Raw genomic sequence first — 16,698 nt, 5'->3', positions numbered from 1 at the left:
GGCAAGTACGTGTCTCTCTTCTTGACATGTACATGAGCTTTTCAAACAGTTCTTGTTTGCAGGTGACCATAACATAATTAGAGCATTCTGAATTTTGCTAAATGACTCTCAAAAGTTGAGTGAACTAATCCCAGTTTTAGGTGCAACAATGGTTCTTCAATCTGGACAACCTATCATTGGTAGGAATTGCATACTGCCTTCCCCGACAGTAACAATAGCACTTAGATTTATATCCTGCTTCACAGTGCTTTACAGCCCTCTCTAAGCAGTTTAAAGAGTCAGCCTATTGCCCCCAACACTCTGGGTCCTCGTTTTACCCACCTCGGAAGGATGAAAGTCTGAGTCAACCTTGAGCCTGGTGAGATTTGAACTGCCCAATTGCAGGAAGCTGGCAGGCAGCAGAAGTAGCCTGCCGTACTGCACATTAACCAGAAGTGGTATTCAGCCAGTTCACACTGGTTCGCATGAACCGTTGGTAGAAATTTGGCCGTGCCCCCCAACCAGCTGCTCGCTTGCCCCACCCGCCATGTTCATCACCGCCATGTTCTTTGTGCACGCGCATCCCATTGCCTTGCAAGTCTAATGGGATGCACATGTGTGAAGAACATGGTGGCTACATGGCAGCAGCTTTTTCCATGACCTCCGGTACTTTTCGACAGCCTGCAGCCTGCAGCCAGCCGCCACAACCACAAAGCAACTCTCAAAGAAGCAGCATCTGGCTGGGGGCCACTGATAACTCCTGTCAGCTTGCCTTCCAGACTCTGGACCAGCCTCCGTGGAAGATAAGCAGCTCGAACAAAGAAGCGGTGGTGGGGGAGGAAGCGGGGCTCGGGCCGGGGCTGCTAAAGGAGAGGAAATGGGGGTGACTGGTGAAGGGAGAGTGGGAGTAGATAGGTGGAAATTCAAAACTTTTTCCTACCTTTTCCTGTGGGCGTGGCTAGGTGGGGGGGAATCATGTGACTGAGTGGGCATGGGCATGAGTGACATCAAGTTGGCCATGCCCACTCAGTCACATGCCTCCTAGCCACGCCCACCGAACCGGTAGCGAAAATTTTTGAAAACCACCACCGACTCCAACCACTGCGCCACCGTGGCTCAGTGAAATGGACAAAGATCTGGGGCCTATTTCTATATATTTTAGACCTCACTAGAACAATTTAAAGTCTTGCTGTTTTGTGTGCCTCAGGGTTTAAATAGGGAGGAAAGGCAGAGACAGAAGTAATTTCTAATTAAAACACTTCCTGGTCAAGATGAAGAAAATTAAATTTTAGCTCTAAGAGGGAAAGAAAATGAGCTATGTCATGTTTCATTTTCTTCAGGCCACGAGCTGTCACTTCAGCTTTCTTTGGGAGAGAAGTTATTTGAAGATGACATAATTAAAATATTGGAATGGCGGTTTTAAGCATACATGACAGTTGTTTATTAAATTGGTACACAACCGGTGGTTGGGGTTTTTTTTCCCCCCTTTTTTTTTTTTTTTTAAAAAGTCTTATTTCTTTTAGCTGAACACTGTGTGGTGTTCTTGATATTATTTATGCCCTCTTCTGCTTGCATGGCGCTTCTCCTCATCTTTAACCAGCTGATGAAGCAACAAATTATTTTGACCTACAGGACTTTTCTTTTCTTTTTTCTGAATGAAGTGTGAATCCATAAATGTGTTTGACAACGAAAAGATACTCCGAAAAGAATTTAAAAAGTTTTAAATTAAATGAAAGGGATTAGGCCAAATAGCTGTTTTGGTTTTAAAGGATTCTGGGTGACAAAGTCACCGATAGAGGAGGTTATTAATGAAAATGAGGTTTATCACGTAGTGGCTAACTAATCATAGTTTTGAAAATAAGTAAATGAACAGCTACTATGTAGGACAGACAGAGAGAGAAGAGTAGAAGACCGCATCCATGAACACCAATCAGCAGTCAGAAGACATGAAAACTCCCAAATTGTGCAACACATGGACAGACTCAACTGGTTTCAACTGGGAAATTGTATGCAAAAAGACTCACAATTCCAAGACAATTCTGGGAAGCCTGGCACTCAGACAAATCAGCCATCGACAAGCATATAGAGATAAACAACATCTACATACCATTCAAAAGAGACAGTCAAAAGGCTAAAAAAGGAAACATCTATAGAGATTCTCCATCCTCCAGGTCATGGTTGTCCCAAAGGTGCTTTTTCAAGAGGCAACTGGACTTTCTGGTTTTTCTTTGAAGACGTTTCACTTCTCATCCAAGAAGCTTCTTCAGTCAGTCAGTCAGTCAGTCAGTCAGTCAGTCAGTCAGTCAGTCAGTCAGTCAGTCAGTCTCTCTCTCTTTCTCTCTCTCTCCCTCCCTCCCTCCCTCCCTCTCCCTCTCCCTCTCCGTCTCTGTCTCCGTCTCCCTCTCCCTCTCCCTCTCCCTCTCCCTCTCCCTCTCCCTCTCTCCCTCTCCCTCTCCCTCTCCCTCCCTCCAATCAAGGCACTATCAATTCAACCAAACAAGCAAACAAGCTATAGTAACCCTATGGTTTAAGCTGCTATACAAACCCATGTAATTATGGTTTAGTCTATCAACAATAGTTTAACACAATGAGAGAATCCAATCTAGGTATGATATGAAATGCACATTTTCTCTAATCCTGTAGTGTTTTTTTTTTAAAAAAAAATATAGAAGAAGGGAATAAATTGATGGGGAAATATTTAGAGGAAGAAAGCCAGGGAAAAGTTTAATCTCCTGCTGAAAAATGTCTAATACATTCGCTGAAGGGATATCCTCAATGAAACCAACCCTTTTGGTACTTTTTTTTACACTGAATTACTTTTAGCATTTTTTTAAAAAAAAAGTTGAGAAAACTGGACTTTGTGTTGGAGCAAAACAAAGAAACAGTGGTAAAAAATGAGATTGTTCTGGGGTTCCTTCCCAATTTCACACCAACATTTTAATCAGGATTCCAATGCTATTTATTTGTACTTTTCCCCCCATAATGGCAATAAATAAATAAATAAAAAAGTACTCTCGTCGGCAAAAGCTGATAGATGTTCATGTTTTATAAATGATTCTCCAGCTGAGTCAACGCATTTTGAAGAGCGAGTGAAATCCAAGTAAGAATTAAAGGAAGGTTTGATTGACATCCTGGAGATTCTTCCTACCCCCCCATTCTTTAGGGTATAATTCAACAATTTATCTACAGCTAGCTCTTTTCAAGGGAATGGCATTTATGTCACAGATGTCTGTCAATATTTCGCTTGTGTTTTAATTGCACTAACTTAACATTTAAAAAGCATAATTAGACGCAATACATAACTGCCTTATTAGTCATGCGATGGGTTATAAAAATGGGACAGCTGGGAGGCTTTGTCCACTGACTGTGGGTGGATAAACATGGGAAAAAAAAGCCTCTTATCTCAGTTCCTAGCTGGTGGTGAGCTTGGAATCCCTGAAGTATCTCACTAAGGTTGAGTTCATATTCCCATCTGGCCATAAAGCTCTCGGGATGACTTGGTGGTTGCTCAGCCCAAATATCATGTCTATATTTTTCGTTTCATATGGATATTTTAACCAAAGTGCCCAAAGCTAAGAACATCTTAAAAGAAGGGAATATTTGCAGCTCAGGGTTGAATTGTGGGCTCCTTGGTGCTCTCTGACCTTGGTTGCTTTCTTGCAAATATTGCATGACTCAACTAGGTAACATCATAATTGTTAGGAGGGAGTGGGGTATGCAGAGAGAAGGAAGAGGAGGAGGAGGAGGAGGAGGAGGAGAAGGAGGAGGAGGAGAAGGAAGAGGAGGAGGAGAACTGTGAGTCCTTGGTGCTCTCTGAACTTGATTGTTTTCTTGCAGATGTTGCTTGACCCAAGTAGATAACATCATCGGTGCTAGGAGGGAGTGGGGTATGCAGAGAGGAGGAGGAGGAGCAGCAGCAGGAGGAGGAGGAGCAGAAGGAGAACTGTGAGTCCTTGGTGCTCTCTGACCTTGGTTGCTTTCTTGCAAATGTTGCATGACTCAACTAGGTAACATCATAATTGTTAGGAGGGAGTGGGGTATGCAGAGAGAAGGAAGAGGAGGAGGAGGAGGAGGAGGAGGAGAAGGAGGAGGAGGAGAAGGAAGAGGAGGAGGAGAACTGTGAGTTCTTGGTGCTCTCTGAACTTGATTGTTTTCTTGCAGATGTTGCTTGACCCAAGTAGATAACATCATCGGTGCTAGGAGGGAGTGGGGTATGCAGAGAGGAGGAGGAGGAGCAGCAGCAGGAGGAGGAGGAGCAGAAGGAGAACTGAGAGTCCTTGGTGCTCTCTGAACTTGATTGTTTTCTTGCAAATGTTGCATGACCCAAGTAGGTAACATCATCGGTGCTAGGAGGGAGTGGGGTATGGAGAAAGGAGGAGGAGGAGGAGGAGGAGGAGGAAGAGGAGGAGGAGGAGAACTGTGGGATTCTTGGTACTCTCTGAGCTTGCTTGTTTTCTTGCAAATGTTGCATGACCCAAGTAGGTAACATCATCGGTGCTAGGAGGGAGTGGGGTATGGAGAGAGGAGGAGGAGGAGGAGGAGGAGGAGGAGGAGGAGGAGGAGGAGGAGGAGGAGGAGGAGGAGGAGAACTGTGGGATCCTTGGTGCTCTCTGAGCTTGCTTGTTTTCTTGCAAATGTTGCATGACCCAACTAGGTATCATCAGTGTCGTCATCATCATCATCATCATCATCATCATCATCATTATTATTATTATTAATAATAATAATAAAGTGAGTTGACCCAGACAACACACTGCTCACTAAGCACTTATGGATATTATAGAAAAAAGTATAAATAAAATAAAATAAATAAATAAATAAAATAAAACAAAACAAAACAAAAAACAAATGGCCTACTGAGTTCCAGGTAAGGGAACAAGATGAAAAATAGGCAGTAACCAATAAGCCTTGCAATTGTTTGAGTCTGTTTTGGTTAAGAAGTCATGGCAATGACTTGCGACTTACTTCACGGTCCAACATGGCTGGAGACACCACCGTGACAATGTCTCCTTTCTCGGGGTCAATGTAGAACATGTTCGGAGATGGTTTGTCCGGAGTCTGCTTCAGAATGTTGTATCTCAGCACAGCATTATCTGTAGAGGTGTCATCTGCATCAAATGCCGTCACCCGCATAACAGTACTTCCTGGAGAAAGGGGGAGAAGCACAACAAATTTTTATTTCCAGCAACAAGGCATTGAACCAGATTAACCCACTGACTGCTATCCATTTTGCATCTAGCTTGTAGGGTCCGGTGCTTCTTGTTTAGAAAAGAGAGATTCCGAGAATTTATGAGAAGAGAAAAAAAAAAATGAGTTGAATTGAAACAATTCTCGGTTATATCATTTCGTTCTTCTTCTTTTTTCACCTAACTAGATAGACAATATACATCAGAGCAGAGTTGTTCAACCTTGACAATTTTAAGACTTGTGGAATTCCCCAGCCAGCATGAGGAAGCTAGTCACTTTCTCCTCTTACATAAGGCCTCTGAAGTGAACTGGATGAGGGAGAGATAGATAGATAGATAGAATGAGTTGCTCAAAGAAAGCCACAAGTTTCCATGGTCTATCGGTTCCATGGTTTCACCCAAGGGTGTCCAACCTTTGCAACGTTAAGATTGCGGACTTCAACTCCCAGAATTCCCCATGCTGTCTGTGGAATTCTGGGTGTTGAAGTCCACAAATCTGAAAGTTGCCAAGGTTGGACCTGGATGCATTAGATGTTTCTAATGGATCCGACTTAAAACTGGATTGCAACTGTACCAGATGCACAAATGATAAGATAACTTTATTGTCATTTTTTTACTACTGCGAGCACACTGGGCCACATTAAAAATGAAATTCTGTTGCCTGCTCAAGAGAAAGTGTATATCTACCCAAACACCTACATAACACACATACACATGCTATGTATATACATAAATATATACCTGCACCATCCATCCATACACACACACACACACACACACACACACACACACATTAATCACTGTCCATTTTAAATACATAGTGGGAAGAGATAACTTGAGAATTCACAAGGCTGATGCTATATGGAACAAAAATGATGGGATTTGTTTTATTTGTTTGTTTCTTTGTTTATTTAGTCAAACATGTGCGAGATAATAGAAATAAGTATAAACATGGATATGAACACAGGAAATGGGGACGAATAAATGGGGACAGTAGGACAGGGACAGGAGGCGCGCTGGTGCATCTGTACATCTCCACCCCAGGCCACCCCAACGATGCCCTTGAAGTGATGTCCCAGTGCCTGGAGGCTGTGCGGATCTGGATGGGGAGGAACAGGCTCAGGCTCAACCCTTCCAAGACTGAGTGGCTGTGGCTCCCGGCATCCCGATATAGTCAGTTGACTCAATCGCTGACTATTGGGGGCGAGTCTTTGGCCCCCACTGAAAGGGCTCGCAATCTGGGAGTCCTCCTGGATAGGCAGCTGTCTTTGGAGGAACATCTAACGGCTGTTACCAGGGGGACCTTTTATCAGGTTCGCCTGATTCGCCAGTTGCGGCCCTTTTTTGATCGGGATTCCTTGTGCACAGTCACTCACGCCCTCGTCACCTCTCGCCTTGACTACTGCAACGCTCTCTACATGGGGCTCCCCTTGAAGAGCACCCGGAGGCTCCAGCTGGTCCAGAATGCAGCAGCGCGGGTAGTGATGGGAGCAACATGGCGCTCCCATGTAACACCGCTCCTGCGCGAGCTGCACTGGCTCCCGGTGGTCTTCCGGGTGCGCTTCAAGGTGTTGGTTATCACCTTTAAAGCGCTCCATGGCATAGGGCCTAGCTATCTCCGAGACCGCCTGCTGCTACCGACGACCTCCCATCGACCCGTGCGCTCCCACAGAGAGGGCCTCCTCAGGGTGCCATCAGCCAAACAATGTAGGCTGGTGGCCCCCAGGGGGAGGGCCTTCTCTGTGGGGGCTCCCACCCTCTGGAATCAGTTGCCCCCGGAGATAAGAAGAATCCATGACCTCAATGCCTTCCGTCGTTCCCTGAAAACCTATCTTTTTCAGCAAGCCGGGTTGGCTTAGAAGAAATTTTTAAATTCTTTTAATTAGTTTGTGATTCTTAACTTTCGGGCCAAAATTTATATATATTTTTAAATGTTTTAATATTTGTATTCTATGTTTTTTATCTTGGCTGTACACCGCCCTGAGTCCTCAGGGAGAAGGGCGGTATATAAATTGGAAATTAAATTAAATTAAATTAAAATTAAATGCACGGCCCCTTACAGACCTCTTAAGAATGGGTTGAGGTCAACAGTAGACAGTCTAAGATTAAAGCTATGGGGATTAGGGGAAGAAACCACAGAGTCAGGTAGTACATTCCAGGCATTGACCACTCTGTTGCTGAAGTCATATTTTCTGCAATCGAGTTTGGTGCGGTTCACTTTAAGTGTGTATCTATTGTGTGCTCATGTATTGTTGTGGTTGAAGCTGAAGAAGTCATTGACAGGTAGGACATTGTAGCAGATAATTTTATGTACTACACTTCGGTTAGAACGAAGGCGTAGTTCTAAGTTGCCTAAGCCTAAAATGTCAAGCCTGGTGGCATAAGGTATTTTGTGACTGTATAATCACATAAAGGGGCACTTAAAGGAAACCCAAAGGACCCCTAGTTTATTACAACATATCCAAGTCACTATCTTCTCTTCTAAACAGCCCAGCTTGTTCTTCAAACCTCATCAAGGGGGATATATTGATGATTATTCCCTTGCAAGGGATGGATGGGGCATTGAGCAGGACACATTCTTCCACATTTCCTGGCGGAGAACTTATCCTCCGCTAACCATATGACTGTAAATTCAATTAGAAGCCTTTAATGAATTTTCCATGCCCACCTCATTAAGCATATTCTTCTGCAGCCTAGTTATCTCCCCCGCTGTGAGCAAGTTGTAATTAGAAAAAGCAGGGGATTATTAACCCCGAAGTGCGAAGGCCACTCGTACTTTTCCAGATCCGGCGGTCCAATTTACTGGGAGCAGCTTCCCTCTCTTGCATTTCAATCAGGACTTATCTCTCCTTCACCTGCAGTCCAACTTCTGAAATGAGGTTCTGACGAGACAGCTGCCAGAAAGCTTAGCCTGAGTTTGCTGCTCAGAGTCCCTTTTCTTTTGCAAAAAAAGTCAAAGGGGGTGGGGTGGGGGGGTGCTGAGAAGTTTTTCTTCTTCCGCTTTTCTTTTTGGTTCTGCATCTTGAGTGTTTTCCTAGTTTAATGGCAGCATTTCTAGCCCACCCACCCCCGATCCCTTGCATCGTTTCCCTGCTCAGCCTCTCTAAGGCATGGATAAAACATTTTTTTTATTTTTTTAATTTGATTTATATGCCGCCCTTCTCCGGAGACTCAGGGCGGCTTACAATGTGCTCAGCAATAGCCTTCATCCTTTTGTATATTTATACAAAGTCAGCTTATTGCCCCCACAAACTGGGTCCTCATTTCACCTACCTTAGAAAGGATGGAAGGCTGAGTCAACCTTGAGCCTTGGAGAGATTCGAACCAGCAGAAATTGCAGGCAGCTGGTCTTAATAACCAGCTTAATAACAGGGTGCCTTAAACCCCTGTACTACCAAGGCTCTTTTATGTCAGTTTGTGGTAAGCAAAGACAAAATGGCACAAATGAGTCTGTGTTTGCTGCTTTTTGGGGTGGGGTGGGGGCTAACATCCAGATGCACTACTGAGCTCGGATAAAATGTTGCCTAATAATGAAAGAGACACAGAGGAACTAAGGTTGCTGCAAACGATGTGTCAACGGTCTAAAAACAAAACCCAGGAAGCAAAAAAACCTATCTAAGGTAATAGTCTATGGAGATTCTCAGTCACCCAGGTCATGGTTGTCCCAAAGATGCTTTTTCAGGAGGCAACTGGACTTTCTTGTTTTTTCTTTGAAGATGTTTCACTTCTCATCCAAGAAGCTCCTTCCATTCCCCAGCAGTCAGAGCTGCTTCTTGGGTGAGAAATGAAATGTCTTCAAAGAAAAAACAGGAAAGTCCAGTTGCCTCCTGAAATAGCATCTTTGGGACTATCTAGATCAGGGGTCTGCAACCTTAAACACTCAAAGAGCCAGTTGGACCAGTTTCCCAGTGCCTGACTATTTCTTGAGCTGCCACAAAATTAGCATATGTAGTTGAATTAAATGTTCTGTTTTCTTCTGAAACTTTTCTTTTCTTAGATTTATCCATGGTTGGCCTACCAGGGGTTGAAAAGCTCAATAAATCGCGTGCTGGCGGGTGTCACACATTGGCGGTTGTGATGCATATTTTGAGTGACAGGGAACCGCAGCAGAGGGGTGAAAGAGCCACATGCGGCTCCAGAGCCACAGGTTGCTGAACCCTGATGTGATCTAAAATCTGTAGAGACATTTAGGTGCTTCCTTTTATTGACTTCCAACTGTGAGGGACACCCCAGCCAAATACCAACCGACCAACAATTGACTGGAACGTTGAGGGCTTGGTCCAAATTCTGAGCTACTTCTTTGTTTCACAAATGTATGAATGTTAAAAGAAACATTTTTTTTTCTTCCCAACTTATCAATACAGTTTATACAATGCAGTTAAAAAGTGAACAGCATTTTGAACTGACTTGTTGGTACCAAACTTACAATAACAAAGTTAAAAGCAACATAGAACATACGGTATAACGGCAGCAGGGGTGAAATGCTACCGGTTTGCATCGGTTCGGGTGAACTGTTAGCAATAAAAGCTACTGGTTCACCCAAACTGGTATTTCCGATGATCAGCTGTGCGCACGATTTATATTCACTAGAAAGCAGGAACTTTCTAGCGAATCTAAATCGTGTGGCACAGCTGTTCCTCCCCTCACTGTTCTACTTACCTTCTTAACCCTCCTTTTTCCACACGCAGTGTGTGTTGGTGTGCACTGCGCATGGGCATGCAGCATGCATTTGGTGTGCACTGCAGTGGTGAGTTGCCCCCGGTGTGGGCCGGTTCGCAAGAATCAGCAGGGAAAACCGGCGGGAGGCTCTACCCACCGCCTCAGATGTGGTCATAGCCTGTCTGCGCATGCGCATGCACAGAAGCTCAGCACACCTGGGCGATCCTGTTGCAAACCGGTAGTAAAGATAAGTAGAACCCACCCCTGATGCATTGTGCATGTGCACACACAGTGCATGTTTTGTGTGTACTACGCATGCACAGGCAGCGAACCAGTGGCAAACCACAGAGGATTTCACCACTGAGCGAGAGCATTAGTTAAACCTGTGACGTATGTGGAAAACCAGCCTATGACAAACCTTCCACCCATGGAAGGCATAGATTGACATACAGTTGTTTCTGCACACACAAAGGAGGCGTCAATCGATTGATGGCAATTGCCTCGGTCAAACGCAGAAAACGAGGATTCCTGTGGCACAGCAGAACTTTAAACACAGTATTTGAATTGATGTGGTGACCCGTAGCTAGTATATGTCTCGCAATAGTGGAAGGTGGCATTTTATGGCCATGGTTTGCTGCTGGATTACTCAGTACCTGAGCGGTTAAGCTCATAGCTTACTTTGGGCAACTCATTCTCTCTCCAATCCAGTTCATTGCACAGACCTTTTGTTAGAGGAGAATGTGACCAGGTTAAAGACATGGCTGGTGGAGGGAGGAATGCTGGGAGTTGAAGTCCACAAGCCTTAAAGCTGCCAAATTTAGAGTCGCCTAATTTAAATCGACCCAACTAAATAAGCAATACCCATGGAAACAGGAAACTGTTCCTGATAGGCCACCATTGTGCTTTTAATCTGACGATTGGGTGAATGCAGTAGGAACGAGAAGAAAACTAGACTCCCTCAACGATTATGAAAAGCATGCCTAATTCATTGTGATCAAAATAAATCAACTTTTTAAAGAAGTGGCATGGTGAAGGGGAAATGGCTGGCTGTGACACTCATCACAACTAATTACATGTTTGACTGTCAATTTGTACTTTAAAGAAAAACAAACTCCCGGGAAGCCACAACAAATAAGATCTATTCTTCTTTCCAATCAAGTACATTTGAATTGCAGCTGCAAATATTAACTTATGGCTGTTGTTAAACTTGGAGGCTTCACCCAGTCGATAGTCTGTTTAGAGAGAATTAATGAGCTGCAGACCAAGTTTCCCTACAGTCTCCAAAAATTCTGTTTTTCCCAATACACACAGCTATTCAACTCAAGACTTTTCAAAAGTTCAACTGCCCTTTCCGAATTCATTTATCTTAGAGCCTTGGGTCAAACCAGGGGAACCCTGAATTTATAGCTTCACGTATTCTTTTACTAGTAGTTTTTCCGTCTAATAAATTCTAAACGATGCCAGTAGTAAAGCTCATGGCATCCTTGACAAATCAATTGGTGATGCAATGGAGAGTTAGGTTCTCGTCTACAAATCCATCCAGATGATTTAACATTCATCCTCAAATCCAAAGACGTTCTTTTACTTTCCATGAAATGAATGTTTCAGCTTCAGCTATGAGAAAGTTGCAAAAAATGGGAGCATTGTTTTCTGATAGGGGAACTTCCCAGAAGGATCTTGGTGGCTAACATGAGTTAGCAAACATTCTTCTTGTGAAGATTGAACGGTAAACAGCTGATAGACTTGATCCTCATTCTGCCAAGGACCTTGGAGTACTCATTTCTAAAGATTTAAGTGCCAAAGCCCATTGTAACAACATTGTCAAAAAGGCATTAAGAGTTGTTAACCTAATCTTGCGTAGCTTCTTCTCTGGTAATGTTGTACTACTAACTAGAGCATACAAAACATTTGCTAGACCAATTCTTGAATACAGCTCATCTGTCTGGAACCCACACTGCATATCGGACATAAATACAATTGAAAGAGTCAGGAGGTATTTTACAAGAAGAGTCCTCCATTCCTCTAACAGCAATAAAATATCTTATGCCACCAGCCTCCAAATTTTGGGCTTAGACAATTTAGAACTACGCCGACTTCAGTCTAACCTAAGCATAGTACATACAATTATCTGGCACAATGTCCTTCCTGTCAATGACTACTTCAGCTTCAACCACAACAATACATGAGCAAATAATAGATACAAACTCGACTGCAGAAAATTCGACTTCAGCAACAGAGTGGTCAATGCCTGGAATGCTCTACCTGATTCTGTGGTTTCTTCCCCAAACTACCCAAAACTTTAACCTTAGACTATCTACTGTTGACCTCACCCCATTCCTAAGAGGTCTGTAAGGGGTGTGCATAAGAGCACCAGTGTGCCTACCGTCCCTGTCCTAATATTCCTTTTTACTTACTCTTTTCATGTATTCAAATTATGTTTATAGTTTTACCTGTTATCTTATATATGCTTGACAAATAAACTTATGATTATGATTATTATGTTTATTAATCAGTAGGAGAGGAGCAGGCTGAGTTGGAAGGCAGGGTTAAATGTGTCATCAGTTTGGAATCATTGCGCAGCCAGAAGAGACCCAAGTCCAACTCTTATGAATTCTGTTGACTCTTATTTAAGTGCCAGTTTAGCTTTGATCATATTCTTGTGTATAGGTAGCAATAATAAAATCTTCAGGGCTTTGAACTTCTTTAGTGCTCCTGGTTCTTTTTGCCTGACATGATGAGGTGGAAAGAATGCTTAGCATCTGATCAAGTCAAACAACCATTTATTAGGGTTAGGTTAAGGTCAATAGCTAAACAGAAAAACACTTATACGCGCCACCCTCTGAGCTTCTGAAAACAAGGGAAGTTCTCCCAGCACAATCAACAATTCCTGGTATTTCTATCAACCTTCTTTCTGTTCAAATTATAAAACTGCTGCCAGGAATTCTTACACTCATAAAATATTCCCTTTCGCCAAACAGGAAGCTGCCCCAAGCTTCAGTTCTCGTAACTCACCATATGGATCAACCACAAATAGAAGCTAAGGTTCCCAGGCCTAAACTTAGCTTCTCCTAACACTTCTATTTCCAGTACTAGTGTATGTATAGAATTATTATTTTTTTCTTCCATAGATGCCATATCTATGTAAAAGCAATCCAACATTTTAAATGTTGATTATTTCTAGCACATGACACTCTCTGGACTTCCTTCCTTAGTGTAAACATAGAGTGTTCCACTGCAACCATGTGAAATGTTAAAAATATTGCTAAAGCTACCGAGAAACAGGTTAAAAATCTCAGGTATGACAGCAATCAGTCAGAAATGACTTATAAGGCAAAGCAATTGTACATGGGAATTACTTTCCCACTGAATGTTCACATAAAACATGAGCCCGGAGTGGAGATTTATGGTCAGGTCAAATTTTAGCAATTTCAATGTTTAACCTCACCCACTCTCTCTCTCTACCCCGCCTCCCGTTCCTCACCCCAGAGAATTTTATACGTGTTCGGATTTAAGAAAGTATTTATGTGCTGAGGTTACATGGAATGAGTTATGTCCACCCTCATTTGTAGAAGCAGCATGTCAATGTCGCATCTATTGAACATGAGCATTTGTTTAAGAGGCTGGTGCAGCCTGGGTTGAAGGTGAGATACGATGATGCCATTGTGGGAAACAGAACAAGGTTTGGGACAGGCTGATCAGGATAAGATCAAACCAATGAAATTTAATAAGGAAGCAGAAAGCACCCAAAGAATTTTTATGTTTGTATCTCCTGTTGCTTTCGGCCAGCGAAGTCAACAAATATTAATGTTAATATAATGAATGACAATTGGAAGGAGGTAGTCATCAAGATTGTAGTATTATAATTATTATAATTATTATAATTTTTGTTGTTGTGATTTACACAGTATCCAGATGTTCAGACTGGATTTGTCATTTTTATCCAGCTATCAAGTCTTTCCTAAGGACCTGGAATAAGCAGATGTGGATATTTGATGGTGTTAGAGGTCTCATCACAGGATGTAAGCTGTTCCAAGTCCAACTGCCTTTTGCAATTGACTGATGGAGATTTTGTCAATGCCCATGTTGTTCAAGTGATACACCAGATGTTTTGGAATTGCACTCAAGGTCCCTGTTACTATTGGTACTATCTTTTCTTCTTCTTCTCCTCCTCCTCCTCCTCCTCCTCCTCCTCCTCCTCCTCCTCCTCCTCCTCCTCCTCCTCCTCCTCCTCCTCCTCCTCCTCCTCCTCCTCTTCTTCTTCTTCTTCTTCTTCTTCTTCTTCTTCTTCTTCTTCTTCTTCTTCTTCTTCTTCTTCTTCTTATTATTATTATTATTATTATTATTATTATTATTATTATTATTATACCAATTCTAATAGTGTCTGATTAATGATAGCGTTATCATTAATCATTCAAAAGCAGCTGCAACCATAGCACCAACACAGCCTTCACACAGTTTCTTCGCTAACGGGGAAATCAATAAGCTTTTTGAAAAATGTCAGCATTCTTTGAAAGCTTGATCAACTTATTGATGAGAAGAAGTAAGAAGCGGTTTATTGATGAAGTTCTCCAGTGAAAACTTCTGAGCCTATGTAGCAATCATGGAATAAGTGGAGAAGTCTTCTGGTTAGATAACCAATATGATCTACTTCTACTCCTAAACTTGAAGGACCCACAATTCTATTTAAGACAAGGCATTTTCAGTGTGGATTTCAACTATGAACCTACATGGAGATTGTCCTTTTTGCTTGTGAGACCCTTCTGTATCCTTACAAGGCCAAATGGGTAAAATCTGTATTTTTGTCTCTTTTTACAGATTACTACTTCACCTGGCAGCTTTCAATCCGAGCTTTTTTATGATTAACCTATTCTATTGCACAAGTGCCCTTAACTTTTGGTTTATTCTTGGCCAACTCATCGGTTCCCCCTCTAAGTGAGCCAGGATTGTTTGCCATAATTCAAATTTGATTTCGGATTTTACAGGCTGTTTAAATGCAGGCGCAGGCTTTATAGTCTAGAACGGCTAAGCACAGAGCTTACAAAAAGAAATAAATCTTGCAAAGGCCTCTGCCTTATCTTTCCTTTCTATAACAAACATCCCTCAAGCTGCTGCTCTTCGGCTCGCTCTGATTTTCATCTTGCATTTGCTGTTGAGTTGAAGGGAAGTTGGTGAAGTAAAATGGCAAGAAAAAGGAGGAAGACATAGGTGCAAATGTGTGCCTGGCCATGAAACTCGTGTGCCCGGAACAATGGAAAGGTTCAAGTCTTCACACTAAGCCATCATTGGTTTGGCTTTAGATCAGCCTGTTAACTATTCTCAGTGCCTAATAGCAATAGCACTTAGACTTATATTCTGCTTCACAGTGCTTTATAGACCTCTCTAAACGTTTTACAGAGTCAGCATATTGCTCCCCAACTATCTGAGTCTCATACATAAAGCATTTTACCAGGAGTTAAATCCAATTTTTTTTCCCTACCGGTTCTGTGGGTGTGGCTTGGTGGGCATGGCAGGAGAAGGATATTGCAAAATCTCCATTCCCACCCCACTCCAGGGGATGCAAAATCTCCATTCCCACCCCACTCTGGGGCCAGCCAGAGGTGGTATTTGCCGGTTCTCCAAACTACTCAAAATTTCCGCTACCGGTTCTCCAGAACTGCATTTTACTAACCTCAGGAGGATGGAAGGCTGAGTCAACCTTGAGCCGGTCAGGATCAAGGGAATTGAACTCTTGGCAATGTGAGCAATTAGCCTGCAATACTGCATTCTAACCATTGTGCCACCACGGCTCTTGGTTAACCATGGTTTATAAGTAAATCACAGCCTTCTTTATACCAAAATTAAAACAATTATAGCTAAGGGGTGAACCAAGGGTATCTTTCAGCCTCTCTTACCTAATTTAGAGAAAAGGGGTGGGGGGGGAGGAAGTGTGTATTAAGAGGAAAACTAAAGAAAAGGGGGAAATGAATTGTGTATGATGACCTGCTATTGACAATATGAATAAATATAAATCCTATATAGCATATATTCAGTGGTTAGATGCTGGCTTTGTCAGCTGGAAACCCAGCAGCCCAGGTTTGAGACCCGAGCGTCGCATGATGGGGTGAGTTCCAGTCCTCGTTCCAGCTCCTACCAACCTAGCAGTTTGAAAGCATGCAAATGTGAGTAGATAAATAGGTACCACTTTGGTGGGGAGGTAACAGTGTTCCGTGATGTCATGCTGGCCACATGATCATGAAAATGTCATCGGTCATCACGCCTCGAATCAGAGATGAGCACCATCCCCTATAGTCGGCAATAACTAGCAGAATAAAATCTGCAGGGACTCCTTTTTATATAGCATATGATATAAATTATATTAAAAGTCTAATAAAATTCACTTGGGCAAAACCTGCAGATACAAGGATTTGCTCTTTAGCTACTCCACACACCGTGTTTAAGTGGTGCTTCCTCAAATTAGCCCCAGCCAACGGATTCAGTTTATGGAATCTGCTGTTAATTCAATTTCCTCTAATACTCCAGCAACTGTAGCAAAGTTACCAATCGAACATAACGAGACTCATTGTCTCTCTAGCATTTAGCATTGCAATCACATCCTTTTGCTAATTAGCTGGCCTTTTTAAGTACCCGTTTCCCAAAAAAACCCCAAAAAAACAAAACCAATCCATAATGCACTGGCTCGTTTTAGCAAACCCCATTTAAATTGTGAAGACCTTTGCAATAGTTTATTTGCTTAAGATAATGGTGTTTACCACCAAGCAGCACAGGTATTAATTGCCACGGCTAGGTGCGAAGTGGGTCTCAAATAAAGAAACTCACTGTCACCTCCAGAACAAAGCCATCCTTGCAGTTTTCCTGGCGAGACCATAAATTTCTC

At 42.7% G+C, this 16,698-nt stretch overlaps 1 protein-coding gene across 1 annotated transcript in view; it reads right to left on the bottom strand.

The window, feature by feature from the left end:
• The window catches only part of CDH13 (cadherin 13), a 443,006-nt gene that overhangs the window by 99,409 nt on the left and 326,899 nt on the right, over positions 1-16,698 (bottom strand). Inside the window, exon 7 of the mRNA XM_070952954.1 lies at positions 4,945-5,123. Coding sequence (XP_070809055.1) covers positions 4,945-5,123 — 179 coding nt within the window. The remainder of the gene's footprint in view (positions 1-4,944; positions 5,124-16,698) is intronic.

Source organism: Pituophis catenifer, unplaced genomic scaffold (genome assembly GCF_029215685.1).
Source record: "Pituophis catenifer annectens isolate HBS135680 unplaced genomic scaffold, rPitCat1.0.hap2 SCAF_13, whole genome shotgun sequence".
Lineage (NCBI taxonomy): Eukaryota > Metazoa > Chordata > Lepidosauria > Squamata > Colubridae > Pituophis > Pituophis catenifer.
Note: the sequence above shows the minus strand (reverse complement) of the source record. Positions and strands in the feature narration are given on the sequence as shown.